The sequence below is a fragment of the Python bivittatus genome, unplaced genomic scaffold (assembly GCF_059951505.1).
Source record: "Python bivittatus isolate LINGU-HERP-01145 unplaced genomic scaffold, Pbiv_v1 ctg000220_np1212, whole genome shotgun sequence".
Taxonomy (NCBI): Eukaryota; Metazoa; Chordata; class Lepidosauria; order Squamata; family Pythonidae; genus Python; species Python bivittatus.
The window spans coordinates 36,470,184-36,498,028 of NW_028277048.1; the positions used below are offsets into that span (position 1 = coordinate 36,470,184).

General features: G+C 39.5%; 2 protein-coding genes across 3 annotated transcripts; one reads left to right on the forward strand and one right to left on the reverse strand.

Moving 5' to 3' along the window:
* The first annotated feature begins 3,894 nt into the window (after positions 1-3,894).
* COG1 (component of oligomeric golgi complex 1) lies at positions 3,895-22,011 on the forward strand. 2 transcript variants are annotated; one of them, XM_088138338.1, is made up of 15 exons: positions 3,895-4,726; positions 5,362-5,606; positions 7,980-8,161; positions 8,759-8,935; positions 9,033-9,189; positions 9,889-10,099; positions 10,583-11,371; positions 12,562-12,708; positions 15,273-15,434; positions 16,763-16,888; positions 17,676-17,786; positions 19,350-19,459; positions 19,554-19,632; positions 20,256-20,295; positions 21,548-21,681. In XM_088138338.1, the coding sequence occupies exons 1-14, from the start codon at positions 4,397-4,399 to the stop codon at positions 20,271-20,273; spliced, it is 2,844 nt and encodes a 947-aa protein (XP_087994464.1). In that variant the 5' UTR covers positions 3,895-4,396; the 3' UTR covers positions 20,274-20,295; positions 21,548-21,681. The 2 variants fall into 2 exon arrangements, with proteins under 2 accessions (XP_087994464.1, XP_087994463.1); XM_088138337.1 differs by lacking the exon at positions 20,256-20,295 and having other exon boundaries at positions 21,548-22,011.
* A 337-nt stretch (positions 22,012-22,348) lies between these two features.
* Positions 22,349-27,803, reverse strand: VCF1 (VCP nuclear cofactor family member 1). Its single transcript, XM_088138339.1, has 3 exons — positions 27,611-27,803; positions 25,496-25,592; positions 22,349-22,712 (listed from the first exon to the last, which is right to left on the reverse strand). Exons 1-3 carry the CDS (start codon positions 27,655-27,657, stop codon positions 22,464-22,466), a joined length of 393 nt encoding a protein of 130 aa, XP_087994465.1. The 5' UTR covers positions 27,658-27,803; the 3' UTR covers positions 22,349-22,463.
* Between the last annotated feature and the right edge of the window lie 42 nt (positions 27,804-27,845).

Consider the following 27,845-nt stretch of genomic DNA (forward strand, 5'->3'; position numbering starts at 1 on the left):
CATTCTAAGTAGGATTTTTTGGAATTGTAGTCCAGAATATCTGTATGATACCAGATTGGGGAAAGCTGCCCTACAGAAAGTGAGTATTTTGGTTTTTCTTCAAATCATCTTTTGCCTTTTTTTCTACAGAAAGTGAACATACACAGTATTTTTTATTTGTATTTATTTTATTTATGGTATTTATTCACCACCTCAGTCCGGTCAGATTCTAGGTGCTTTAGGGGGATATAAAATAGAAAAACAATAACATAAAAATAACACAATATGTAATACAATAACAATAAACTAATTCTGTCATCTGGAAGAGCCAACTAACCCACTACTGGAAGTTGATATGAATAAAGGCCATCCTTATCTCCTATTTCAGGAACATGCTGAAATCTCTGATTTCAGGCCCCCACAGAGAATGCCCACCATCAGGCCCCCTCCTGTGTCATGCCACTGTGAGGATCTATAGGAGGTCTCTCTGGCTACCGGGGAATTTATCTGGAAAAGGTGGTCTTTTAGATATTCCGAGCCTGTGCTATAAGGCTTTAAAGCTAGCAGCCGAGCATCTGTCTTGGTACAGCTTCTGGGTACTTTATACAGCTACCACCACCCACTGCTTTAGGAATGCCTTTGCATGGCACACTCCCCCTCAACCCCAGTTATTTACATTTACTTGACAATAACCTAGTGAAGGGATCAATATCTAAAGTGGCAATGAAGCAATATCTAAATTGGCAATGTTAACTTCATAGCTTTAGAGCATGCGCAGAGTTCTTTATAGCCAATCTTCAATACTAACAGCACTTAGCGAAATTGCAAGAGGAAGCAACTAAACCACAGACAAGCTAGCTCAGATAATAGGGAAAACTCCTCCTGAAGAGACTAAGTCTGCAGCCTGATAAGAGGAGGGAGGACCCAGAACAAGGGTCTGCAGGGACTGACAAGGTATAAGAGTTAGGGGGAACTCCTTTAAATTAATGTAAGCAAAGACGGGCGGGGAATAGAGTTAATGTAAGCAAACAAGGGCGGGGAATAATGTATTCTACTAAAGTTTCTTTGGCTGTAAAACTCATTCTTTATTATAATGGTACTAAGAGCTGCCTTTTTAAAAATACTATAAAAGGCTGTGTTTTTGTCTCCAAGGGTGTGCCACCCTGGTGCATGGGGTGGGCACCCAGACTTTTGCTTGGCCAATTAAAAAGCTGCTTAGAGAAGTCCCTGCTTGAAGTCTCTTATTTTGTGCTGTTGATTGATTTCAAGTTTTCTGGGTAGCCGAGGACCTTACACTAGGTATAAAATAATACTGTCAATAATAAAAATAAAAAACTTTATATTGCTGCTTCCTGGCTTTTGTAGTTCTGAAGCATGTGGCCAGAGAAAAACAGTCCTCAAACCTTTTTCTAGGAGTGGCAAACAAAAAACAAAGTATAATTTAAAAATAAATGTTATTAAAAATAAGAAAAAGGGTTTTTTTCAGGTACTCACATGCCCCAAACAGTTACAGTTGGATGAAATAAGGACTACAGTACAGATAAGAGCAGCTTAAATATCAGTCTTCTATAAAACGTTATGGGGAATCTAGGCACAGATACATGAGGGGTAGGAGCTGAGGATAATAATTTATGCTGGAAAAAAACCAGAAGAATTTAGTTGACTTTGCACATCTACAATAAACTTCAGATACAAAAGTTCCTAGAGACAATTCACATAAACAATCAAGATGTCAGAGGCAACACAGGTAGTCCTCATTTAGTGACCACAGTTTGGACCAGCAACTTGGTCATTAAGCAAAGTGGTTGTTAAGTGACAGTGCTACTGTGCTTATGATCTTACTTCAGCTTTCCTCTGCTTTACAGACCTGCAAAGGTGGTAAATGCAAGGATTGGTCATAAGGTTACTTTTTCATCACTGTCGTAACTGCGAATGGTTGCTAAGTGAGGCAGCTACTAAATGAGGACTACCTGTAAAACTGATTAGACCCCGCCTTAAAACAAATCCATAACCTTAATTGCAAATTCTTAGCTAAAAACTTTAACTCTGCCTTAGAGACAAAGTATTTCCCCAGCATGCTTCTCCTGAATAATCCCTGATTCTAATGAAGTGCAAACTTCAACTGGAGTCTTAGGAGCAGTTTAGCTTAGCTCTTGTTGACTTTCTGGAGATCCCTTCCTCACCAATTTTCTCCAGAGAAATCAGCTTGGAGCTCTTTGAAACAGGTGCAAGTTTTTCCTCTCCATATGCTGTGGAGCCTTGCCAATTGCCTTTCTGGAGTTTTACCTCCTCATTTCCAAAGATGACCTCACCTGGGAATTCATCTAGCCCTCTTTTTTGAGACTGCTGTCTCTTCTCCCAGAGAACTGATCTTCTCTTCTGGTTACTCTTATATCTCCCCTGATGTCTCTTCTAGTTGCATCTTCCAGTGATCTTATCTTACACCACAAGAGAAGGCTTTTTAAAGAGAAATGGTGGGACACTCCTGTTGGCTTTGCTTTGGCAAAACCCATTTCTTCCCTCCCACCCTTTCTAGAGGCAAGGTTTCCTAAATGACTAAAGAGGAAAGGGCTGTAGGTATTACCCTGGGAGTATGCATTACCAGGCATACTTGGGAAGTAAAGGTGTATTGCTTCCTCCAACTGCAGACCTCAAGGCTCCAACCTCCCAGCTTGCTCCACTCCCCAGGCCATGGTGTTGTCTCTTCAGCCTGTGGTACTGGCTTCTGCACAATGTAGCCTCTGTTGCTTAGCTAGATCCTCCAGTCACTCAGCTCCAGCCAAGCCTCTAGTTCTCTCCAAGGTTTAATTCTAACTTTCTAGGTGGGTTCTTATTTAAGTTTTAATTTCTCTCCTCCTCACCATAACTATCAAAAGGCTCTTGGATAAATCCACTAATAAAGTGAAACAATCATACAACCAGTACATCCTCACACAAGCAACCTCTCTGAGTCTTTTTATGTGTAGTATGTATTTAAATTAAAATTTCTATCCCATCCATCTAATGCATATGCATCACTCAGAGGAGCTTGGTGGTATGAAGGAGACTGAACAGGCAGCCAGAAAAACTACTACAGAAAAGAATATACTGTAGAGTAGGTGCCCATAGCAAACTCTTTATGTTAGAAACTTCAAAAAGAACCTAGTGAGTGGGAATTTTCCAGGGGCTTGAACTACCTTAACTTGAGCAGACTGTTTGTATATCTGGCCCTGTAGTGCTGCCTTCAGAATCTTGGCTCTTCAAAAAACACAGTGGCCTTTCATGTTGTCTACTATTTATTATTTTTTGTAAAAAAAAAACCACACACACTAGAAATCCTACAAATCTTCTCAGGGCAGAATATTTAACTGTAAGATAAATATATAAGTGTTAGATAAATATACATTACTTTATTTATTTCAATCCTGCCTTTTATACAGGAGTTCAAGGAGCATACATCATGCTTTCTGTTCAAATGAAAGGCGAAATGAATATACCTGCTAGAACACAAACATTATTAGTTCTAAACAGAAGAAAGCTTGCGCACATTAGAGGATTCCCACTTTATTTGTAGGTAATTCTATAATATAATCTAAAGTACAAAATAAAATACATACTATGCAGAAATAAACCATAATGTAGATTTTCTATTAAAAAAAGTAAACATGCTTGACAATGGACTTACCCATTTTTGTTTAGTAATTCTGGAAGGGACCCTACATAACAAAAAGCACTTATAGCTTTTTGTATAATGTGTACCTAACCACAGTTGTTCAATATTTTAATTAGGACAAATAAAATTGACACAGAAAAGTGTGCAAGCTTTCAAGTTCCAAGAGTATTATGTTAGATAAAAGGATTAGAAACAAAGGGGAAGGGAGGAAAATTCTGAGCCATGTATGAACTGGATTACGTTGTTTGATGGGGAGATTTCAAACAAATTGGCTTTAACCGAGACACAGTAATCTCAGGCTAAAGGGTTTTTCAGGGGTTGCTGGACAGGATTTATCAAGTGAAAAAAGAAAAAAATCCAGGACAGGGGTGTTAATCTGCAGCAATGTAAATCATTCCATCTAATAACCTTGCAAATTCGAACTACAAGTCCCATGTTTCCCCGTCCCCGCCGATTGAGAATTATGACCGTTGTAGTCCAACACATCCGGAGGTCGCCAGTTTGAGAAAGCCTGGAGAGGCACATGACGTTGTAATGAAGATAAGGGAGGCTAGCCGCTCTTGACCTCCCCACTCCTTGAGAAGGCGCAAGGAAGCAGCCGCTTTCCTCTGCCCGGGAGAAAAATGGCGGCCACGAGGGGAGGCGCTTTCTCCTTCTGAAACAGCCAGTCCGCTGCCCTTCTCAAAGATGGCGGACGTGACACGTCAAAGGGCGGACAAGGCGGCCGGTTCCGGGTGACAGGCGGCGGGGTGAGAAATAGCCGCGATGGCGACGACGGCAGCTGAAGCGGCAGCTCTGGACGCCCTGAAGCGAGGCGGTGCGGCGGCAGTCGAGTCCCTCTTCGAGAAGCATACGACGGCCGAGCTAAGAGCCGTGGAGCGGAAGCTGCGCGCGGGCATCGAGGGGAAGCGCGAGGAGCTGCGGCAGATGGTCGGGGAGCGGTACCGGGATCTCATCGAGGCGGCCGATACCATCGCCGAGATGCGCGTGAGCGCCGAGCACCTGCTCGAGGCCGTGCGAGGACTTCAGCAGCGACGGGCGCGCGGACGGGCCGTCGGCCCTGCGGCAAACAGCCAGAGCGAGACCGGGCGCGAGGTGGGCGCTCACTGAGGGGCGTGGCTGGGAAAGGCTCCAGCCGGGGGTCCCGAACGTTGGGCTGGCGCGTGGAGTGACCGCGCAGCAAAGTTTGCCGCGTCTTACGCTTGCAAGTGTGGGAGAAACTTCACCTGTTGAATTCTTGCTTGCCTCGGGCTCGGCGTTTTCTGTAAAGTACAGAACATTAAAGATTGGAGCCCTAAAGTTGGGGCAGCGTGAGAGTAAAGGTGGATGATGACAAGTGGGAGGGAAATAAAGCGAGAAAGGAGATAATATTTGGAAACAAACGGTAATCCCTCATACTGTAGTCTAAGCCCTAACAAATGTGTGGGCTCGCAGCGAGGAAGAGGATACTTTTTGTTTTTGCAGCGGTCTAACATGGCTTCCTTTTTAGAATATTATTCTGAGCTTTGTGCTCTTTTCTGGGTAAATGGTCATGGCATTTGTGCTTTGAGAATGGGTGCAACTCAGATGGACTATGAGAGATCATAAAACTGCATGCATGTTTGAAGCCCTGCTCTTAGCCCTCATACCACATCCCGCATTTATTGAAGAAAAGTACAGACATAATATTGGTCCTCCAAAATGAGTTTCAGTGCGGAGTCTTATAGGATGCTCATATTTCTTCTGTCTAGACAACATGCCAGTCCCAGGAGAAGTTCTACTGCTTGGCAGCGCAAATCCAGCTTCTGCTGCAGATTCCAGAGAAAATCTGGAGTGCTATGGAATCCTCTCAGTATTTATCTGCCACACGGCTCTACTTGTTATGCTGCCACCTCCATGGCCTTCTGCAGTTGGATTCCTCTGGCACCCACTACAGCCCAATTCTGGCACGTTTCCCTATCCTTGCACGGCAGGTAGCGGCAGCTAGCCACTTCCGGTAAGTAGCTTGAGATACTTTTCCCTGTCCTAGTTTGTTCAATGGCTTACTGCTGTGATGCCTTCTTTGGAAAAGAAGTGGTTTCCTGTCTTAGGAACTCAGATTCTGAAATAGTATCAGAAATAGCAAAGATGCATCGTAATTATCGGTAAGAATCCTAAATAGTAAGTATCAATAACTGTCCTAAACTGTTAATTTTTTTAACTCTATTGCTGTTAGATAAAAGCTTTGTACTACAACTATATATTAAAACGCCCCCTAGTGTTTTGCTTCACAACACATGTAAGCATAGCTTCCTGGTTTTGTCTAATGTTTCAATATGTGCATAATCTTATTTCATCTGCTTATTAACATAGCTCTGCATCATCACCCTGTCCACTTTGGCCCTTGCTCTAGAGCACTCTTCCTTTGGAACTGCCCACGTCCAGCTCTGCTGCTTTCTAGGTGTGTGGACTTCAGCCCCCAGAATTCCCCAGCCACTGTGGCTGTAACTGTTAATTCGGAGAACTGAGATCTGCATCCAGAGTAGTCAGTGGTCAGACTGGTAGAGTTTATTTAGTTTTATTTGATTTAATATTCCATCTATCATTTCTCTTTTGATAATGTCTGTTATCCAGTACTTTTAGAAGCACAGCTTGGAAGACATGGTGTTATAACATTTTAAGGCAGTAGGTGTTCTGCTCAGGTTTGTCTCTGACCGTTATTGGAATTGGCTTTATTTTCTGATACGCTGGTATTCAGTTGAATACTTAATACTGTATAGTAATGCTTAAAGTAACATAATAACAGAACAAGAAATTATATAGGAATATATGTCTACTTATCTTGTATTAAACTTAACTGAATTCAGTGGAATTTCATGATTAAATAGTGTACCTTTCATACTGATCAGATTAGCCAGCCAATCCAAATTTAATTATTCAATATCAGGATCCTACACCAAGAGAAAGAGGATTTTCTCCCATCAGAAAATGGGGCTCTGTTCTAGGTCTACGTAGTACTTCCAACTGGATTCTGGAAAGATGCTTCAGAGGCACAGGAGTGTAAACATAGCACCTCTTTGTCACTTTTTAATTCAGCTCTGTCCTTTCTAGTAATGGCTACTACATATCAAATAGTAATTTAACATAGAGTATGAGTCATATGAGATATATGGGATTTTGTTGATTATATAATTATGTAATACAGTGGTACCTCGGGTCACGAACGCTTCTGTTCACGACCAATTTGGGTCACGAACAGCACTGTTCGCAAAATTTTGCTTCCATTCGCGAACTCCGCATCAAGTGACAAACAGGATCCGCGGCCATTTTCCCTGCTGTGACACATGGTCGTGGCTTCCTGTAGGGAGGGGGACTCTCCCTCCAAACAATAACCGCCTCCCCACTCGCCTTCCTGTCCTCCACCCCTCAAGCAAGGTTAGCGTTCTCTCTCTTCATAGTGTACTGTACTGTACTTTGTGTCATATTTTTGTGGTTTAAAAAAAAATACATATGGTTCAGAACGGATTAACTGTATTTACATTGAACCTTATGGGAAAATTTGATTCAGATCGCGACCAAAATCGGTTGGCGACCAAATTCGTAGGGGTCAGAACGGATTAACTGTATTTACATTGAACCTTATGGGAAAATTTGATTCGGGTCGCGACCAGAGTCACGGAACGACTTAAGTTCGTGACCCGAGGTACCACTGTAGTAATATATTACATGATATTTATCTTCCCTCCCCTCCCCCTGTGCCACAGACAGACCAACCAACTGTGGGGCAGTACTTTTACAGACTAAAGAATGGGAATCATTCATCTAATATGCAGAATTACTCTTCACATTCATTACTGTAAAACAATTGTGTTCTTTATTGCTCTTCTCAGCCTAGTAAGAGGCCTAGAGACAGACCTGAATAACTGCTGGATCTTGTTTTTCTCAGAATGAGGTATTAACTACATTAGGCTTCTTTTCCCTAATACCTTTTGATAAAATATGATAGCCAGCATCTGTTTCTGGAGAGCCTAGTTAGGTGCTTCATTTTAAGGTAATGATCACATAGACCTTATCATGCTGTTTGGATTTAAACCTAGCTTTGTAATGAATTCTGGAGAACTTTAAACTTGATGACTGATTTGTGACATTTTCATTGCTAACCCCCCCCCCTGCATTGATATACTTTAGAATTTAGATTTTTTTCTAAAAAAATTCTTGTGGGCATATGTTGTTACTTTGGTTACAAAATAAAATATTTAATAAATCTGTTTTAATGTAAAGTTTTTATGGCTTTAGATAACTATTTTTTATTTATGACACATGCTTTTAATTTTTTTAACTTCTATTGAATATCATATATCTTTTAACATTTTGGATGTGTCTCTCTTAGGTCAGCAATCTTGCAGGAGAGCAAATCACTTTTAAAATGCCGGACTGTTTCGGACCATGCAGTAGCAGAAGCTTTGTGCTCAGCCATGCTTCTTGAAGATAGTTCACCACGCCAGGCTCTTGCAGATTTCCTGCTGGCCAGAAAATCTGCAATTCAGCAACTTCTGAATCAGCCCCATCACGGTTGGTATACATGTAATGCTAACATAAGCTACTCTTTATCCTGCTGTGAACCCTGCAACTTCCATCAGCCACAAATCTGGTCCACTTTACAGGTTCCTTCCTACATTGAATATATTACAAAGCAGCATATCAGTATTAGAGATGTGAGTTAAAATAGCAATAGCTACTTTGTCCTTGGAAAAATCACTAACAGAAGGGACTACTGTGGGTTGATTATTTTTTGCTGCCATATTAATGCATATATATTTCTAAAATAAGGTTAGGGTTATGGTGGCTAGAAACTATAACTGAATGGATTCAACCTAGGTTGTTAGTTCTTCATAATAGATAATACTGTAGTTATATTTTTCCAGAAGATATTGCTAATCATGGACAGTATCACTTAGCATTCTCTTCCCCCCATCTTTTTTAGAATTTTGAGAGTATGGAAATAAATGACCAAGTGATATCTTTTTTGTAACTGGTTAGTGCAATGTAGAAAAAAATCATCTATCCATAAATACACTTATTTTTCCCCTTGAAGTAGATATTTTTGGTTGGATATGTATATATATAGCTGCTATTGTACTTTTTGTTTATTTGTTCATTTTGAATCAGATGCAGGCATCAAAGCACAAGTTTGCTCCTTGGTGGAGCTCCTAGTCACAACCGTGTATCAAGCTCATGCCCTCTTCTATAACCTGCCAGAGGGAACACCCTCAGATCCATCTCTTCCCTGTGGCTTGCTTTTCTTGACCTTGGAGACCATCACCAACCAGCATGGTTCACCAGCAGGTGAATGGGATCATGTACCAATTAACATTGTCTGTCTCTTAATGTCCAGTTTAAATCATTAGTGATCTTATCTCTCTTCTTGTTGCAATTTTCTTAGGGAAAGGGCTCAGCGTTTTGAAGGAAGAAACCAAGTTAAGTAGCTCCTTCCAATACTTGCCACCTTCTGTCACAGAATTCCAGCCAACACTCAGAACTTTGGCACGCCCCATAAGCCAGGATTGCCTTAGAGATACACTTCAGAAATGGATCAGCATGTGAGTCTGTAAGGAGCTTACCTTGTTGGAGGTATTTGGTATTGTGGCCTTACTGGCAAATATATTGAATAGCCTCTTATAGGAATGAAATTGTAGTTAGTGAAAATTGTTTTGGTTGACAAAAGCAAGAGAGTCTTGAATCTTAAAAATGAAGAACTAAGCTTATATAGCAAGACTCTTTCTTCAGCGTTACAAGACACCTTGTTAGTGTCTTGATGTTTACTTCAGCACTGAGATGGAAATCCAGACTTGGTTGGAGTTTTTACCTGCTCATTTTTTAAATTTTAAGACTCCATCCTCATCTTGCTTAGTGTTCTTCAACAACTGCAAAAGGAGTTTCATCATACTTCTAAATTCCCTTTTTCCAAATATCCTTTTTTAAAACACTGGTAAAAGACTGTTTTGAATTCTTTGGGCAGCTTTTCATCAACCATTACCTGTTATTTTAGAATTTCAAAATGACTTGTATATTTATAAGGTTCTAGTCTTCTGCTAGGCTAACCTATTTTGCATTGGATGTTGTGATTATCAGCACCCTTTTCTTATCACACTGATTCATAATTATATATATCTGGTCCTTGCTATAAGCTATACAATAAAAGCAACAGTTTGTACAAACTTGTGTGTACCCTCCAATAGAGCTATGAACTGTAATAGGAGTAAGGAAACTGTTTACTTACTGTCTAGAATTCTTTTCAGGTGCAATGAAGACATTAAATCTGGGATCACAGACTTACTGGTGTATGTGAAAAGCCTTAAAGGTTTGGCCAGGATCCGGGATGCCGTATGGGAGTTGCTTACCAGTGAGTCCATTAGTCAGAACTGGGAGACAGTATGTCACCGGCTTCTTGATAAGCCCATCTCTTTCTGGGAGGATCTGCTACACCAGCTTTTTTTGGACAGGTTACAGGTAAGATACTGACAAAATTTAGTCAAGAAGTAGGCTAGCAAATGCTAATAAAATAAAATAACATAAAACAAAGTGAAGCAATCTTTTATTCATAAAAGGATGCCTGAAAACTAGCTATTGTTTTCTGGATATCCTGCTTACCCCCCGCCCCAAACAATTCTGGATCTGTTTCTTCCATGTTACTGTATGTCTTGACACTTTCTTTCTTTACTTTCTGAGATGCCAGTTTTGAAGCAAGAAGCATTCTGACTTTTCATCTTGAATTTGTTATCTTTGGTTCCTTTTGTTCCTGTTTTGAATTTAAGCATGGAAAGAACCTTACTGGGATAAGAAAGGGGCAGTTCCAAGATTCCTGTATCCTAAATATTACGTTGATCCTATATTTTCCACTGCCTTCTATAATCATTTATGTGCTTGTGGCTGGTACTGACGTGAGTAGGGTACCCAACATTTGCCTCTATGCAATGATACTTTCTTTTCCAGACTCTGACCAAGGAAGGATTCGATGACATCTCCAACAGCTCCAGAGAACTGCTTCTTCTGACTGTACAGGAGCTTGAAGCAAAATTTGACTCTTCTGCCCACAGCAAACATACCCTATTTGAATGTAGCATGGCCTCTTTCCTATGGTCAGAGAATCCTAATGACTTGCCACCTGATTCTGCCTGGATCAGTGTGGCAAACCGCAGTCAGTTCACTAAGAGTGGATTGTCTATGAAAGCTCAAGCATACAGTCCTAGTGTCCAGAGCTTCTGCAGTGCACTGGATTCCAAGCTTAAGGCCAGGCTGGAAGACCTGTTGTCTTACTTGCCTTCCAGCTCCTCTACATCTGAGGATACATTGCACGGACACTCCAAGAACTCTGCTTTTGACAGATTTGCTGATGCGAGCATAGTGGAGGAGCTGTTGCGCAGCCACTGCATTAATTGTTCAGATTATTTGCTGGGCTGTGTTAGGGAAAAGCTGTACCATGCTCAGGAGGTGCTCCAAGGATGCACAGACAGCTTGCATAACCCCCAAATCAACACTGTTTTGTTTATGGCACGACTTTGCCGGGCGTTAGGGGAGTTGTGTCCACATTTAAAGCAATGCATTCTGGGAAAATCAGGATGTCCAGAAAATACTACCAGGGAGGTCTGGTCCTTGAAGAAGATGGGGAAAGGGAGAACAGAAGAAATGAATCCCATACAGGCTAAGTGGCAAGGATTAAAAGAACAACTACTGCAGGATAGCCTCTCAGCTTATCGGATATGGAGCTCTGCTGCTGCTAAAGTGAGTGACTTTGAGGGAGGGGGTGAGGAGATATCTGCTGTCCATTTTGGCTGATGACCAAAGCAAGCTATTTTTAACTTAATTTACTTACAAATACAAACTCAAAGGCTATTTTGGCTATTGTTTTTGGCTGAAATCTTTACAGACCATTATAATGTAGCAGAATGCTTGAGAACTATGTGCTTCTGTGAAAAAAGACCTTTATTGCTATAAAACGCAGGGAAACAGCTTTCACCTTCCACCTATTGCCTTTCCATAGAGAACCAATATGCTGAGACTGCAAAATAGGAGAGGGCAATCTGATCATGCCTCTACATCTCCCTTTTCCTCTATCTGTATGTACCTCCCAACATGCTAAAGCTAAAAAAGTTGAACCATAGGATAATTAAGTCAGTACATCTATTTTTTTAATTGAAATGGAAGTGGACAAGTTGAGATCCCAGAGATGCTTACTGCATCTAAAAGCCTTGGCCTCCAAAAGTTGTTACTAAATTGCAATGTTTACAAGGAGGCGATTATTAAATACCCAGTTAAAGAGTAATTTTAAAGGAATATACACTGAAATGAAACCAACATTAGTTTTGTCTTATCTCTACCCACTATTCTTAGAAATGCTGTCCCTACTGTGCATCCTGGGAAAAGTTTTGCTGGTTCTAAAGAAAATATTTTGAAATTAGTAGGGGTGGGCACTGACAGTATAAAGAAAAGGTCTGCTTCAAAACTGAAATACTTCTACAGGTAGTCCTCACTTAACGATAGGGACTGGAAAACTGGTCATCAAATGGGGCGGTCATTTTACAACCATTTTACTGCCATTTTTACGACAGCCGCTAAGCGAATCATGTCATTAAGTAAATCACATAGTCGTTAAGCAAATCCTGCTTCCCCAATGGATGTTTTTTGCTGGAATTTGCTTAACAATGGCATGATTTGCTTAACGACCTTAGCAAAAAAGGTTGCAGATTGTAATCACATGAGCGCAGGGGGGTGGTATGACTGTTTGCAACAGTCATAAGTGTGAGAACAGGTCATAAAGCACTTTTTCCGAGGCCGTCATACCTTCAAGCCATCATTAAGCAAATGGTCATTATACCTGTATTATGTTTATGCATTGAAACTTTATGGATTAATGAAACAGAGTTGCCTCTGCAATTGTCCTACTGTTTAGTTTGTTTGCTTCTGAATCCTAGATCCATGTTCAGAATTTCATACAGTTGTTGCTGAAAGAGGAAGCTGAGGCTATTCTCGCAACAGCCACCAACTGGGAGGAGAGTGAAATTGAAGAGGAAACAGAAACCGGAAGCAGTATAAAATCTAAGATACGGCTCCCGGTCCAGGTGAGGAGGGAAGGCCTATTTTTATTTATATAAATTTATGTACAGTGGTGCTTAAAAGTTTGTGAATCTGTTTGAATTTTCAATATTTTTGCATAAATATGACCTAAAATGTGATGTGTTCTCCACCCAAGTCCTAAAACTAAGTAAAGAGAAGCCAATTAAACAAATGAGTAAAAAAAATATTATACCGTATTTTTCCGACTATAAGACGATACTTTTTTCTAAAATCCTTACCCTAAAAACTGAAGGGTGTCTTATTCAAGGAAGTCAGCCGAGAATTGCGCTGTTGCAAAACTGCCCATACTTTGTTTCTGCAGAGAAGCTTCCTCCTATTGTTAGCCTCCAATCACGAGTGAAATAGCTTGTCTCCCAAACAGACTTCCTCCAATCATAAGCCTGATGTAACTGACGTCAACTGATGCTGAACAAACCAATTGGAGGAAGGCTGTTTGCAGAGACAAGCTATCTGCAGTTTTACTCGTGCTTGAATGTAATCAGTTATGCAAAAGAGCCTGGAAATAGAGCTGCAGAGAGACGGTTTGGACCTCCTCCCACCGAGTGTATCAGGTAAATATTAACTAATTACTAAATAAAAATGTGTTCTGCACTATCTTTAAAATATTGATTTTTTAATTTTGGGCTGGAAAAGGGGGTCGTCTTGTACATGGGGGTGTCTTATTGTCGGAAAAATACAGTACTTATTTTTTGAGGAAAATGATCCAAAGTACATCTTTGTGACAAAAGTATGTGAACTTCTAGCATTATCAGTTCATTTGAAGGGGAAATTAAAGTCAGGGGTATTAATCAATGAGATGAAAATCATGTGTGAGTGTGGCAGGTCCTGCCCTATTTAAAGAACACAGTTCTGGGTATTAACTATCAAAGTCTGATCTTTACAACACAGGTATGTGGAAGAGTGTCATGGCTCAAACATGAGGACCTCCAAAAACAGTTGTTGATGCTCACCAGGCTGGAAAAGGTTACCAACTATTTCCAAAGAATTTAGACTCCACCAGTCCACTGTCAGGCAGATCATGTACAAATGGAGACAATTCAACACCACTGTTACCCTCCCCAGGAGTGGTTGACCAACCAAGATCACACCAAGAGCAAGGCATGTAATACTCCAGGAGGTCTCAAAGAACCCCAGGGTAACATCTAAGGAACTATAGGCCTCTCTTGCATTGCTGAATGTCAGTGTTCATGAGGCCACCATCAAGAGTATACGCAGTTATTGTTGCCCAAGGAGGGTACTCCAGTAGTAATGTATGGCTGTGAGAGCTGGACCATAAAGAAGGCTGAGCACCGAAGAATTGATGCCTTTGAACTGTGGTGCTGGAGAAGACTCTTAAGAGTCCCCTGGACTGCTAGGAGGTCAGACCAGTCAATCTTAAAGGAAATCAACCCTGATTGCTCATTGGAAGGATTGCTAATGAAGCTCAAGCTCAGATACTTTGGTCACCTAATGCGAAGAGAGGACTCTTTGGAAAAGACCGTGATGCTGGGAAAGATTGAAGGCAAAAGGAGAAGAGGACGGCAGAGGATGAGATGGTTAGATAGCATCACTGAAGCAATGAGCATGAAACTGAGCAAACTCAGGGAGGCAGTGAAGGACAGGAAGGCCTGGCGTGATGTGGTTCATGGGGTCACGAAGAGTCGGACACGACTTAACGACTGAACAACAACAAGGAGGGTACACTAGTTACTAAAAGCAAAGGTTCACAGATTTTTGCCACAAACAAATATGTAGCTTTGGATCATTTTCCTCAATAAAATAAATGAACAAATATGATGTTTCTGACTCATTTGTTTAATTGGGGTCTCTTTATCTAGTTTTAGGACTTGTGTGGAGAACAGATCATGTTTTAGGTCATATTCAAACAGGTTTGCAAACTTTTAAGCACCACTGAGTCTTGTCTATCTGCCTATCTCTATGTACACACATACACCAAAAAGAGCTCAGTGTCATGAATGAAGATCATTCTGTACTAAATTGTGAATATACATTTGGGAAGAAGTGAATTTATATCTAGAATTAGCCAGTAGCAGAGCTGAACTTTGAGCCCAACTTTACTTCCAATTTTCCTTGAGACTGGGGATTTTGTAAAATGCAATAATCATTTGGAATTTTTGTTAGGTATCCTTTTAAAAAGTTTTGAACTTCAGCTCCTCTGAGAATACCAAAGAACCATTAATTGTGCCAGTTGTTGCTCTGAGCTGTGAGAGGACTGAAAGCGAAGAAACTCCAAACTGAATCATTCTCTTACCTCCCCCTTTCAATAGATCTGTCCTTAATAGAATGAGTTTCAAAGTGAGTTTTTTATAAGTTAAGAAGTCAAATTTAGTACCTCCTTGTTTTCTGGAATGTAGACCCATTTATATTTTGTTGAAATATTATATATTTTGACCATTAAATATATAAAAAGCTTAAGTACAAACTTTAGCAAGCATTATGATTTTCAGTACATCAATTCTGAATGTTGCTGTCAAATATGATTTAGACAATTTCTTTGCCAGTCTAACGGTATAACATTTCTACTGTCAACCCATAACATTCTTTACAGCCATCCTGGTGTGTCCAGTCTTTCCTCTTCAGCTTGTGTCAAGAAGTAAATCGAGTTGGAGGCCACACTCTTCCCAAGGTCATCTTGCAAGAACTGCTGAAGGCTTGTATGACTGAAGTACTAGCTGGCTATGAAAAATTATCAGAAGGGAAACGGGAGAAGGTATGTTGTTGGGGCTTGTGGGCACATTGTTGGATTAGATTAATTTTTTAATTCCAGCTACAATTTTTTTTAAAAAAGATTGAAAGTGTTCTACCTGAAATACAGTTATTTTGGCCAGGTCAGAAAGCTCCTTGTCCCTCAGTCTCCCAATGTTCCTTTTATCTTGCTCACCCAACAGTTGTAAACTCAAATATGAGAGGCTTTAATTCATAATACATGTAGAAAGAAAACCTCTTGAGTACTGTTCAGATAAACATAGTATTTATCTCTTGCAACATGGGTTAAGAAAATGTAGGGCAAATAACTGATCTCTATAGAGTGATCCATTGTCTGCCATTCATTTTCACCTGTTAGAGCTTTTCCAGACTAATGAATTGTAATGGCTTATGACAGGCAATGGCCAAAAGTTTATTACACGTGGAGCACATTGACTTTATTTTATATCCCACCTTTATTTCCTAGAAGTCATAATACTGTAAACAGGGTTCCCAGGAATGAACTACTTCTGAGCCTACTTGTTCAGAATGTTTGTTGAGGTACATGCTTTCAGATCATGCACTGGGATTAAATTGTTAGGATCAAATGAGACAGGAAATTTAAATAAATAATAAACATGCAACACCCTGCCCCTTATTTTTTTTTAATCAGTGCAAAATAATATGTATCTGGGTTTCTCCTTTTCAAAAGATACATCTTATAGGGATTCTTCCCTGTGTGATCTGTAGTTGTGTTATGAGACAGGATAATCATAAAAATAATTAGTAATAATAATTATAATAATAATTAGCTCAGTGTTGTGTTTAAGAGAAAAAATGAATATACAATAGTTGTTTCCTTTAGAATTTTTTTTTAAACCATAAGGTTGGCCTAATAAGATTGTTATGAATTACTGTGACTATCAAACTATTTATCTAGGTTGAGTAGATATACTTGACAGCTCATTGTAAAAGATAAAATAAATCACCTATAATGTAAAAAAGATAGATTGGGTCCAACCCAGGTTAGAGTAGCAATTTAAAAAATTGTTCTGAGAAATTGTCAGCTGATTATTTTAGTAGCCACTATTACTGATACAAGTATTTTAATATTTTGCTTGTAGTTATCTTACTAGTATGAGAGGTTTAAATGACTAGCTGCTGAACCTATTCAGATATGACTCTCGGGGCACTTCAGATGCAGGATGCAGCCAGGAGATGCATGAGTTCTCAACTAGATGGCTGCTGTGAATGTTGAAGAACTTTTCCCTTCAAAAATGTGAAAAGAACTAATGATAAATCAGACCTTTGTTAATGAGTATATAGACTTTTTTTTCTGATATTCATATACAGAAAGAAGGGAAGCTACCAATTACTCAGAACAGGGCTTTGCAACTGCTGTATGATCTTCGGTATCTTAATATAGTCCTGACAACTAAAAATGAAGATATGAAAAGCAGCAGAAACAAGCATGATGCAAGTTAAGTATACTGTAAAGGATTATGCTTATAAATTTATCCTGTCCTATTCTTATGCATCCAAGAATGTTGCTATATCCACCTTATTTTGAGACATAATCATATTTTGAAATATATACATACATATACAGGGCTTCAAGCACTGCTAGAAGAATCTAAAATCTGTTGGTTGAGAAACTGAACCTTTTTAAAAGAACATTTTTTATTTTTGTCCACATAGACTGTAGTTTCCCAGGTAGCCAGCATTCGAGAACTGATTATTATACAACAGGCCAGAATGGGCAGTGCTTCTTCCTGATATTTGACAATCTGAACAGGAATTTAAGAAAATTAATTTGGCTGAAAGTTGACCAAGTTAAAAAAAAAAAAAAAAAAGCTCACCATGCTGTAGTGTTCTAGAAAAATGAAAGAGTCATGTGTAATTTCAAGGAAAAACTACATCAAGGCAGCTTATTGAATGTATCTGAAACATTTTTAATACCTCTGTCTTTGGCTAATAGATGATCAGTTCAATGTGGTTGGAAACTATAACTTTACATATTTAAACTTCTGTCTGCATTAAGAGAGTGAGCAGTGTTTGATTATCTTAGTTTAAGATACAATATTTAACATTCCATTTCATATTAGTTGGAAATCGTTTGATTTCCTTAACTTTGTATTTCTTGTGTTTTGAATTCCTTTTTCCCTTATCTGAAAAAATTAACTTCTTTGCATAGGACTGCCAGAGCATTTCCCTACCCAACAGGAGCGATCTTTCATAATTGTAAATGAGATAATTTCTCTGTTTCAGGATTGAGAAACAGATTGATGCTCTTGAGAGCTATATAGATCCCTTCGATTTGGATGTCTTTACTCCTCACTTAAATAGCAACCTTAATCATCTGGTACAACGAACCTCTGTAAGTTCAAAAGGAGAGAATATAAATGGTTCCAAGTAGGTTTTATGGTCTTAGATCATCTAAATCTATTTATATTGGTTGGAAGAATATAATAGTAATTTTCCAAGTAGGAAGTGATAATACTAATTAAACAACCATTAAAGCCTATAAACTGTGTAATGCACTTTTTTACTATATATGATTTAAGTAACCAAATCATGTATTAAAAATGAAGAATGAGATAGTAGTACAGGTAATCCTCGAGTTACAATGGCAATTGGAACTGGAATTTCCATAGCTAAGCGATGCAGTTGTAAAGCACAACATCACGTGACTGAATTGCTTAACAACGGTAATTCCTGCAGTCCCCGTTCCTGTCATTTAGTGAGGACTGTGTGCCATTAAGCAAGCATCTCCTCATAACTTCCTGCTGGCTTTCAACCACCAAAGTCAATGGGAAAGCCAGCAGGAAGTTGCAAGTCCCAGGTTGGCAGGCAGGTAAGTGGCTGCTGCTGGGTGAGAGGGGTGTGTGAGTAGCCAGGGAGGGCGTGCAAGTGGCCAGGGAGGCACAGCGCAAGCGCAGTGAGGCTCAGGGAGGGTGCCTGAGAGTGTGTGGGTGGCCAGCGAGATGCAAGCGCAGAGGGGCTGGGGGAAGGTGTGTGGGTGGGGGAGACTTACTTGAGCAACTTGCGACTTTCCCTGCCAGCTTCCTCACTGACTTTGCTTGTGAGAAGCTGGCAGGGAAGGTTGCAAATTGCGATCACATGACCAGGGGACACTGCAATCAACCTAAGTGAGTCAGTTGCCAAGCGCCCAGATTGCAGTCACGTGACCGTGGGGTGCTGGGACAGCTGGAACTTCGAGGACTGGTCATAACCACTTGTTCAACGTCGTCATAACTTTGAATAGTCGCTGAATGAGTGGTCATTAACCAAGGACTACCTGTATAACAAAGGGCGTATTATGATCACCTTTTGATTAAACAGTGCAAAGTTTTTCAGTTACCTATATGTTCTCATTAGAAATACTATCTTCCCTGAATAGCCATAAGCAAGGAAACCCCACGAGGCTGTATGGATTTAGTCTGGGAAGATCATAGGTAACAGTCTTTGGAAGCTCAAGTTTGTGTCACACAGCTTAAGCTGGTAACACAAGTGGGAGGAGAGATACTCTAGCTTTAATCAAGCAATGATAGGTAACAATTATAGCACATTCTTTAAGCTATGTGTATTCCTTGTGCTGCTTTTTAATTTAATATGACTCTTTATAGTTGAATGACAGCCAGTTTGGTGTAGTGATTAAGGCACCAGGCTAGAAACTGGGAGACTCTGAGTTCTAGTGCTGCCTGGGCACAAAACCACCTGGGTGACCTTGAGCCAGTCACTTTCTCTCAACCCTAGGAAGGAGGCAATGGCAAACTACTTCTAAAAAACTTTGCCAAGAAAACTGCAGGCAAGAAAAGTCCAGGCAGTCTCCAAGAATCAGACATGATTGAACGGATTTTAAAAAAAAAGTTGAATGAACATTTTATTGTTGAGTGTTCTTCTGTTAAGGCAAGACAGTTCTCTCTTTTCTGTGCTCTAGGTCCTGTTTGGCTTATTGACAGGAACAGAGAATCAGTATACTAGCAGAAGCAGTGCTTTAACTTCTCAAAAACTACATAACATCCTACCTCTAACATCTAGTCAGATCCGGTAAGTGACTCAGACCTATAGATAATAAAAACATTTTCTATGAAAACAAAGCATCCAAAAATGGAAAGCAATTTAACTCTCTTTTTCTTTTAAGATTTGGACTGCTGCCTCTCAGCACATCAAGTTCTCACAAGGCTAAACCTGTTCTGAGAAATACTGAACACGAAGCTCAGGTTGGTCCCTTTATTTCAGGGATGGGCAACCTTTTGACACTAGCAGGTTTTTAGAGCCAGGGCAGATAGCTGCAACATGGGTGGGCCTTGGATTTAGTAGTTTAGTTGTTTTGTTTTTGTTTCAAATTGTGCTGCACCTATTTTAGGCCTTATATTAGTTTACATTTCAACTCAGAACAGCAGGAAATTATGCTGTCAGTTTTCAGGAATCATAGAGAAGATTCTGCTGGGTGCAAAAAGGAGTTTTTGCGGCGGTTCCTGAAGTTAGCCATCCATGCTTTATACTATTCTGTACTCTTTTTCATACCTTTCCCTAACATTTAGCAGTGACTAATTTCAGGGACATGTATTCCAAAAGGAAGTTTTAAAATATAATACTCATGATACAATTTCCTTTGGATATTTAGGATTAACAGGACATGTTTTAGATTTGGATCACAACTTACTTTTGGTTTCACAGGATGCAGACAGAACTAGTCAAGTAACAAAATGGCTTCACAGTAGCATGTACTAATATGTTGCTAGCTAAGTTTTGCAGTGATTAGATTTATACTTAATTTCAGTTATATTCATAATGGTAAGGAAGGAATGTCTGCCTAACTGCCTTATACCCTTCATTCTAGTGTGATGCTGACCAGTAATTCCTGAAGAAATCTTATTGGGGTATTAAACTTTGTGTGAATTGAATGGCTTCCCTCCCCTCCATACAGGCCTTTGTAGAAAATAATACTGTCATACAGATGTTTTCTGTAGCACATAGAACTTGAGACTTTTTGTCAAATTACCACACTCAGAAAATGAACTCCTACTAACAGCCAGTTGCATACTTTTCCTTCTCTTATGGAACCAGTGCTCCCTGAAAAAGGCAGTTTCTTGATGCATGTTAAGATTCACTCGCCTTTTTGTTGGGTCCCTGTGTTGCATCACTCGATGTATTTTTAGAAAACTATTATACCCTTCTTTTGACAAAAGAGTTATCATAATTTTTTTCTAATTCCATGTGGTAGCTTAATTAAAAAAAGCAATAATAGATTCCCATTACTATGGCTGAAGTACTATATACACATACTTTATTAGTTGTCAGTGCATCATATATACACTGTTATCAATTTAATCTTTGACTTAATGCAAGTTTTGATTGCTTTCTGCTTAATGCTGAACCTATACAGTATTGTTGGGCTACTTTAGCAAAACTAAGCCCTTTAAGAGTTATTAACAAGCTGCTTGCCAGCAGTAAGAAGAGTTGGCTAATATAGTCAGGGAAAGCTTTTGAATGTCTTTGCTTAATCGTGCATGCTTTTGCAATCAGCCACTCTATTTATAATTGTTACCAGCCATACTTTTCTACCATGTCCACTTCTGCCAATAAATTAAGAAGAGGAAAGAGGAATGTAATCATTCTGAACTTCTAGAGGTTCTTGAAGAAAATGTTTTCAAAGATAATACTGACATTAGATCCTCTGTATTAGAGGTGACAACCTTTGGGTGGCCAAGGATTGCAAAGTGGCTGAGCAGAAATTTGAAGGAGGTTGGCTTTTAAACTGATATTTTACTTCTTTTGTGTGTTTTGCACCTCAGAATGACAGAAAATTGCTGTCCATTTTTAGCATCATAAGCAGAGGGAGGCACAAAGTCCTGCAAAAAGGGGAATTTAACATGTGACTCTAGGGCTGCAGACTGTCTACACCTACTCTACATATGCTAAAAGAATTTCCCCTAACATAAAATTCAACCTTTTGTTTCTTATATAGCACTTTCAGAGAAGGGAGAGAGATCTTAATTTGCTTGGGTGGCCCTACTGGCTATTGTGAATTTGAGCCCATGTCTGTCTTCGCACAGCTATAATAAGCTTCTTTGGAATAACAAAAAGCAAACCCTCATGGGGCTACTGATTTTCTTTTGTTAAAATTAATAGGCTCCAACTGCTGCCCTGATGAGAACAGAAGAGACACTGCGTCCTGGGTCCCTGTTCAGGCAACTTGCAGCAGAGGAGGAGGACACAGCAGCACCATCTTTGTTTAAACTTGGCTGGCTCTCAAGCATGACCAAATGATTGAATAAATGTGAACTATGATACACCTGGCCTTGTAATGACAAAGAATGCATAGGGCATATGATTCACAACCCATTTTAACCTGAAGCTAATAGTTTAAGTGTCTTATGCATCTAATCAGATCATCTAAAAATGCAAGATATGCAGCTTAGGCAACTTGAAATAATTAACTGGAAAAAAAAATTTAAACAGCCAGTGTAATTAAGTACATGACAAATGGAAAAGTTCCTCTGTGTGTGTGCGTGCGTGCAATAAGGAAACAATTATTTGTACTCCAGTAATATATTCTCCCATTCTATCATGTGGGAATATTTTTAAGTGGCCTTAACACAAAGATTTAACCTTTTGAAAGAGTAACTTACCATAAAAACATATTCACTATTTATTGAAATTAAAAAAAAAAGACTTATAAAACTAAACACAAATGTTTGAAAGGATTTTACATAAAGCATCAGTTACTAATAAACAGATTGAGAAGTCAGACTGGACTCATTATGCACTCCTATAATACAGAGGTGGATTCTTAGGCTCATTGCGACATGTCAATTCTCCACCCTCAACCAGTCCCCAGAAGAATCCTATAAAAATTACTCCAAAGCTCCCTTTGCATTGCAATAGTGCAGCAAACCACAAGTAAACAACTACCTGTTAACCTGTTATTCCAAATACAGATTGAAAAGGCAACAGGCATTTTGTGCAATTTTAACAATTTTTTTTAAAGTTGAAATATCACACAGTGCTGTCCCCCTTCACAGAAGGCAGAGAGCTGCTAGGCTCATCATGTTGGAGGACGGCCCCTGTTCTGTAAGCTATGGAAGTGTGCCTCCTTCAGGATCTGGTTGATGTGGAAGTAAGGACCTTGGCATAGTGCAGACTGCTCATGGAAAGACTGAGGAGGTGTCACAGGACTTGATCCTGGCATTATCTGGTGTAGGCTGCTCTCTGTCCCAGTAGCTCTGTCAGGACTGCTTATGTTGCTGCTGCTGCTGCTACAGCTGCTGGTGCTGCCACTCTCACTGCTGGAAGACTGTGGAACAAGACATACATAGGAAGGCTAGTCATCATAACTTAATAAAAGTAACTGCTGCCATGTCTTAAGCAGATATTTTGTGGAGAGGGCTCCTGGCACCAAAGCTTGATCATTCTACTCCTATGGGAGAACCTTGCAGTGAGCAAGTTAAGCATCCAGCTCCACCAGTATAAACTTATTTGGAAATGTTCATTTGCTGTATTTTCGGTTCCACTGGAAAAAAAAATGCATTCCCACAAACTCCAAATGTCATATTTATACTTAATTATCATACTTACAACATTCAATAATGTTCTCACAACTGATCTGAGGCTGAAATTCAACAAGCTTAAGCACCAGACAATGTTAAGTATAAAACTGAACTGTGAGTTTTTCTATCTATCAATCACTATCTCCCATTGTAGATATTTGATGAAGCAAAGTACAGTTAATTCCTCAACAGATTAATTGCCCTTGCTACCGTGTTTCTTGAAACGCAATCGGGTATTTTAAAGCTGAATTCAAGTAGTTAAATGTTTAATTATACCTTCACACAAATAGAAACTGTTAAGAGCTGTGCTAAAATAATACATTTCTTAATGGTATAAATTATGTTTAACATCCGAAGCATTCTTCATGCACATACATAATACCAGCTGCCTGGAAGGGAACAGGCACCTCCTTTATAGGCTGAGATGATTCCAGCTGCCTGCCTTGTTCTATTATTCTTGGAGTTTTCCATAACTCTCCTGCTGACTGAGCAACGGCCAAAGGGTAACATCAGAGAAAATCAACGTGAGAGATACTGGCTGGATTTACACATCGCACTGAGCCACAAGGTGACTGACTTTGCTTCACTTGAACAAATTCAGCTAATGAAACGTTACAGATACCGTGTCACTGCTGTTCAGGATATTAGACCTGAATGTGAATATAGTGAAGTTCTGTTATAAATCACTTTGAGAGATACTTTGTGTTATGGAGGAAGATACAATTCAAAAGCATACATATTCAAATTTCACATTTGAAAGAAAGCTTAGGAATCAACACCAAGTGCAAACGGAATATTTCTTTTAATATAATCAAAACTAACAAACAAAAGAATATGCTTGCATCCTAAGTGTGTCACTACACTACATGTTCCTCCTAATTGGTGGGATGTTGATAATTGTGTGTGGGCTTCCAAGTTAATATCTCAAGATCCTAGTTGGAAGAGAACAGTGTAAACATACAGGCTAAAACTAGCTTTCATTTCATGTCTAGTGTGCTAGACAAACTGGTAAAAATTACTGGTATTACCCTTAACATTTTCAGGGAATGATGCATGTGGCATGGATAAGACCAAGGCTGGCAACCTAGAGTACACTGTATCTTATTGGAAAGTGTTATGTGAAAGCTTTGATTGACAAAAGTAATGAAGAATAGCACAGGTCAAATCTGTGGGCAGCAACTGTGATAGGTATTTAAAGCGGAGTAAATTATAAAGAGCCTAAGTTAGCAAAGGTAATGTAACAAAGAAAACTGATACACTGCATATTTGTGAGACTGAGAGAAAGGGTAAGGATGTAACAGATTTGAATGGAGGAGGTTTGATCTTATGGAGTGGAACAGATGAACACAAAGATCGCAAAGAGGGAAGCAAAGATGTAGGTCTGATTATGAATGACTGGGTTAAAATATTTCAGAAAACAAACTGCTGCATACAAAAGAAGCAATTCATAGTTCGGTGACACTTGCATGTTATGTTCCTCTGAATGTTGGTAATGTTACAACAATTGATAGATTTGGGGGGGAAATTCACAACATTCTGAATGAATGTGACCTGGGGTAAAGTTAGTCTGCTAGGTCATGTACATGAAATGAGGAAGTATTAGAACAAATAACTGGGCCATTCAGGGATACAAATATATAAGAATGGTTATTCTTGGTGTGTATCCGCTCAGAAAAAGATCTGTTTTGAAAACATCATTAAGCATAAGTCTATTCCTATATACACAGGGCAAGGGGATGAATATAAATCTAAAAGTACGAGTGCTTTGTTTATGATGAACACATGACAGCTAGTAAAAGATTCAAGGGTAACAAGAGTTCTGAATGTGGAACAGACTCTTTTTTGTAGAGTCAACAGCAAACCTTGGGAAACAATGGATATGGAAGAAAACAAAAGCAGTGAATGTTATAACACAACAAATGCAGGAAGAGAAAATACAAATCCAACATGAGAAGTATTAGGAGACAGATTAATCTCCCAACTGAATGACAGAAGAGGGAACATAAGGAAAGATTTGGAAACTGCTTGTAACAGATGGAGGAGGAATATGTTTCAGTGCCAAAGAATAATGTGGAATTACAAGGAAATGAAGTGAATTTTAGATATGTTGCATGATGCAGCAAGGAATACAGATCTGAAAATTAATGTGCTTAATATCAAGTTCTTTGTTGTGTGTTTGACAGGGAAAACAGAGTGAAAAATTGTCAGTTACATACACATGGTGAAAAATTAGACCAAGTAGATTAATTGTGTACATTGGTGAAACATTTACTAATGGAGGGATGATGGAGAAAATGTAAACCAAACAAATATTGGTAGAAAGGCAGTGGGTAGTACACAATCAACTGCAAGGAACGAATATTTGTCAAAAGAAGCAAAAATGATTGTGTATAAGAGCTTATCCTGAAAGGGAACAGCATAACAGAATGTATGTAAAAATATTTTAACTAGAGAAATTATTCACACTCTATGTTAGTGGGACAATACAGATACCAACTGCTAAAGGAAAACGATATTTAAGCAATCTTACCTCTGTATCCCAGGAATCCTGAAAGACAGCATTTCGGCTACCACGTTTGGTTTGTGGGACTGGCCCATCCTCCTCTATGCCATTTCGTCTCCTCTTCCTGAAGCAAAAATTGGAGAGCAATAGACTTAGCTCAGCATACTTTTAGAAGATAACATTACAGCTATTATGTACAGACTGAAATTATTCAATATTTTCTTTTCCATCTGCCCATTGCTACAAAAAAGTCAGTCATTAAACCCAGAAGAGAGCCATACCAAAAGGTGTGATTCATCCTGTAAAGCATCTTTCAATTACCATATTACAGATTAAAAATCATGTACAGATTAATTATCTCTTAAAATTAGAGTTTAAACCTCATACAAACTGCTTAATAATCTCAATGCAATACTTGAAGGATCATCTCAGCAACCATTTTTAAAATAAATCTGAGTATTCTGAATAACTGGCAATGAAAAATAGTTACATTTCTCAGGCTAATAGCTATCAATTAGATTATCAGGATTTATTTTATTTGCCAAAAACCATCAACAGTTCAAGTCAGGTTGTAATACATACATACATACATATTTTAAATCAAAAGCAAGCAGAGACATTCTTTTGAGAAAAACAAGTTCTGTTTTTAAATGAGCATAAGTTCCATATGGATATTCTTTAAGATGTCTATTATCAAAGACAACCAACAAAAGCACATATATATTTCATATAGTATTTCAGAGAGGTTCACAAAACGACACTGTTCATAAACAAATACTCTTAAGATGCTCTGAAAAGATTTAAGCAAGTTGAAAAGCTACACTGAACCCTTTGTTTGGCAGAAAGGGAAAGATATATTATAAAATATTTATATCTTATAAAATAAAATATAAAAATATGTTGATGTTTATCTAATCCTTCAATTTGGGGGTATTTATCTTGTTTATACCATTATTATATGAGAATTTTTTTTAAAGTAAGATACCTGAATTTTGTAAATTCATTTGTTGTCCAATTATGAATGTTAACCCTTACATATTGAGTAGACCCAATGACTTTTTTTTAATTCACTGGGATTTCTCCAAATATGCAACCATGATTATTGTTCTATCAAGCTGTACTAGATCTTATTATCAGACAATGAATCATTAAAGCAGTATATTCTGGCTTGAAACAGACTTGAGATTTTGACAGAAATACATTTACAAGTGGTGCATAAATGGGCTTACTGTACTATTCCAACATATATATCATAGCTGTTCTTGTAAATAACACTGGGGTAGCACAGCAGCTAAATACTATACATTTAGGATTCCATTGCAAGCCTAGGAGTCATATCTCCATTTTTAATCTCAGCTAAGCCATAAATTCACCTGGTGGCTTTAGAAAAATTACAAAGCCCTCCTATATTCAACCTTTTACAAATAATAACTTGTTATTTGTAATAATTCAAGGCCCGTTTGACGAGGCCGTAAAGAATGACTGAGAAGGCTGTTAGAGGTATGAGAAAGTTCAGGATCAAATTTCTACTCAGCCATCAAGTTGACAGAAGGATCTTGGCTCAGTCGCAGTTTCTTGATCTAATCTACCTGCCAGCGTTCTTGCAAAAATATAGAGTATAAACCACCCTAAGCTACTTCAAGAAAAAACAAAATAGAAACATAAAAAAAATAAGCAGTTCAATGAACGACCAAAATGCACAGTACCCTGGATTTCTACAAGGGAGAGACGAAGAGAGGAAAATGCGGGGTGCCTATTTAACCCGTTGGGTCAAATCTCGTCGAAACGAGACGGCCCCATGTTAATCACCAGCCTCTCCCTTCGCGTTTGCACCCCGGTTCTCAGACTCCCCAGCTAGGAGGGCTAAGGCGCCTGCGGCTGCGGATTGGGGGAACTGTGGTTCCAACAGCTGGAGAAGACACCAAGACTTCCGGCCACAACCGCGACTGATGCGAAGCCTCGAAGCAGATCCATGACAATGACAAAACAATCGCCTTCCGCGCCCCCTCCGCTCTCCAGGCCTCCCGGCCCTCGGGCCCTACTCCGAGCTGGTCGCCTTCGCCCTCGGCGTTTCTGCCCGCCTCCCCTCGCTGCGTTCCAAGTTTCCCCTCTGCGGCCACCATATTTTTTGTGCTCGCTCACCTCTGCCTCGCTCCTCGTTCGCTGGGCAGCGGCCCCCGGCAACTCATGGCCGGGCCGGGGCGGGCCGGGCCAGTCCGCTCGGACCCCAAGCAGCGAGGACGGCAGGGCCCCGCAATCCGGTTCCCAAACAACCTTCCCCCGCCCCCTTCCTTCTGCCCTCAAGCCAGCAGAGCCCGCTTCCGGTGTACGCGCTTCCTGCGCAAGCGCATTGGCAGCACGGTAAGACCGCCTCCGG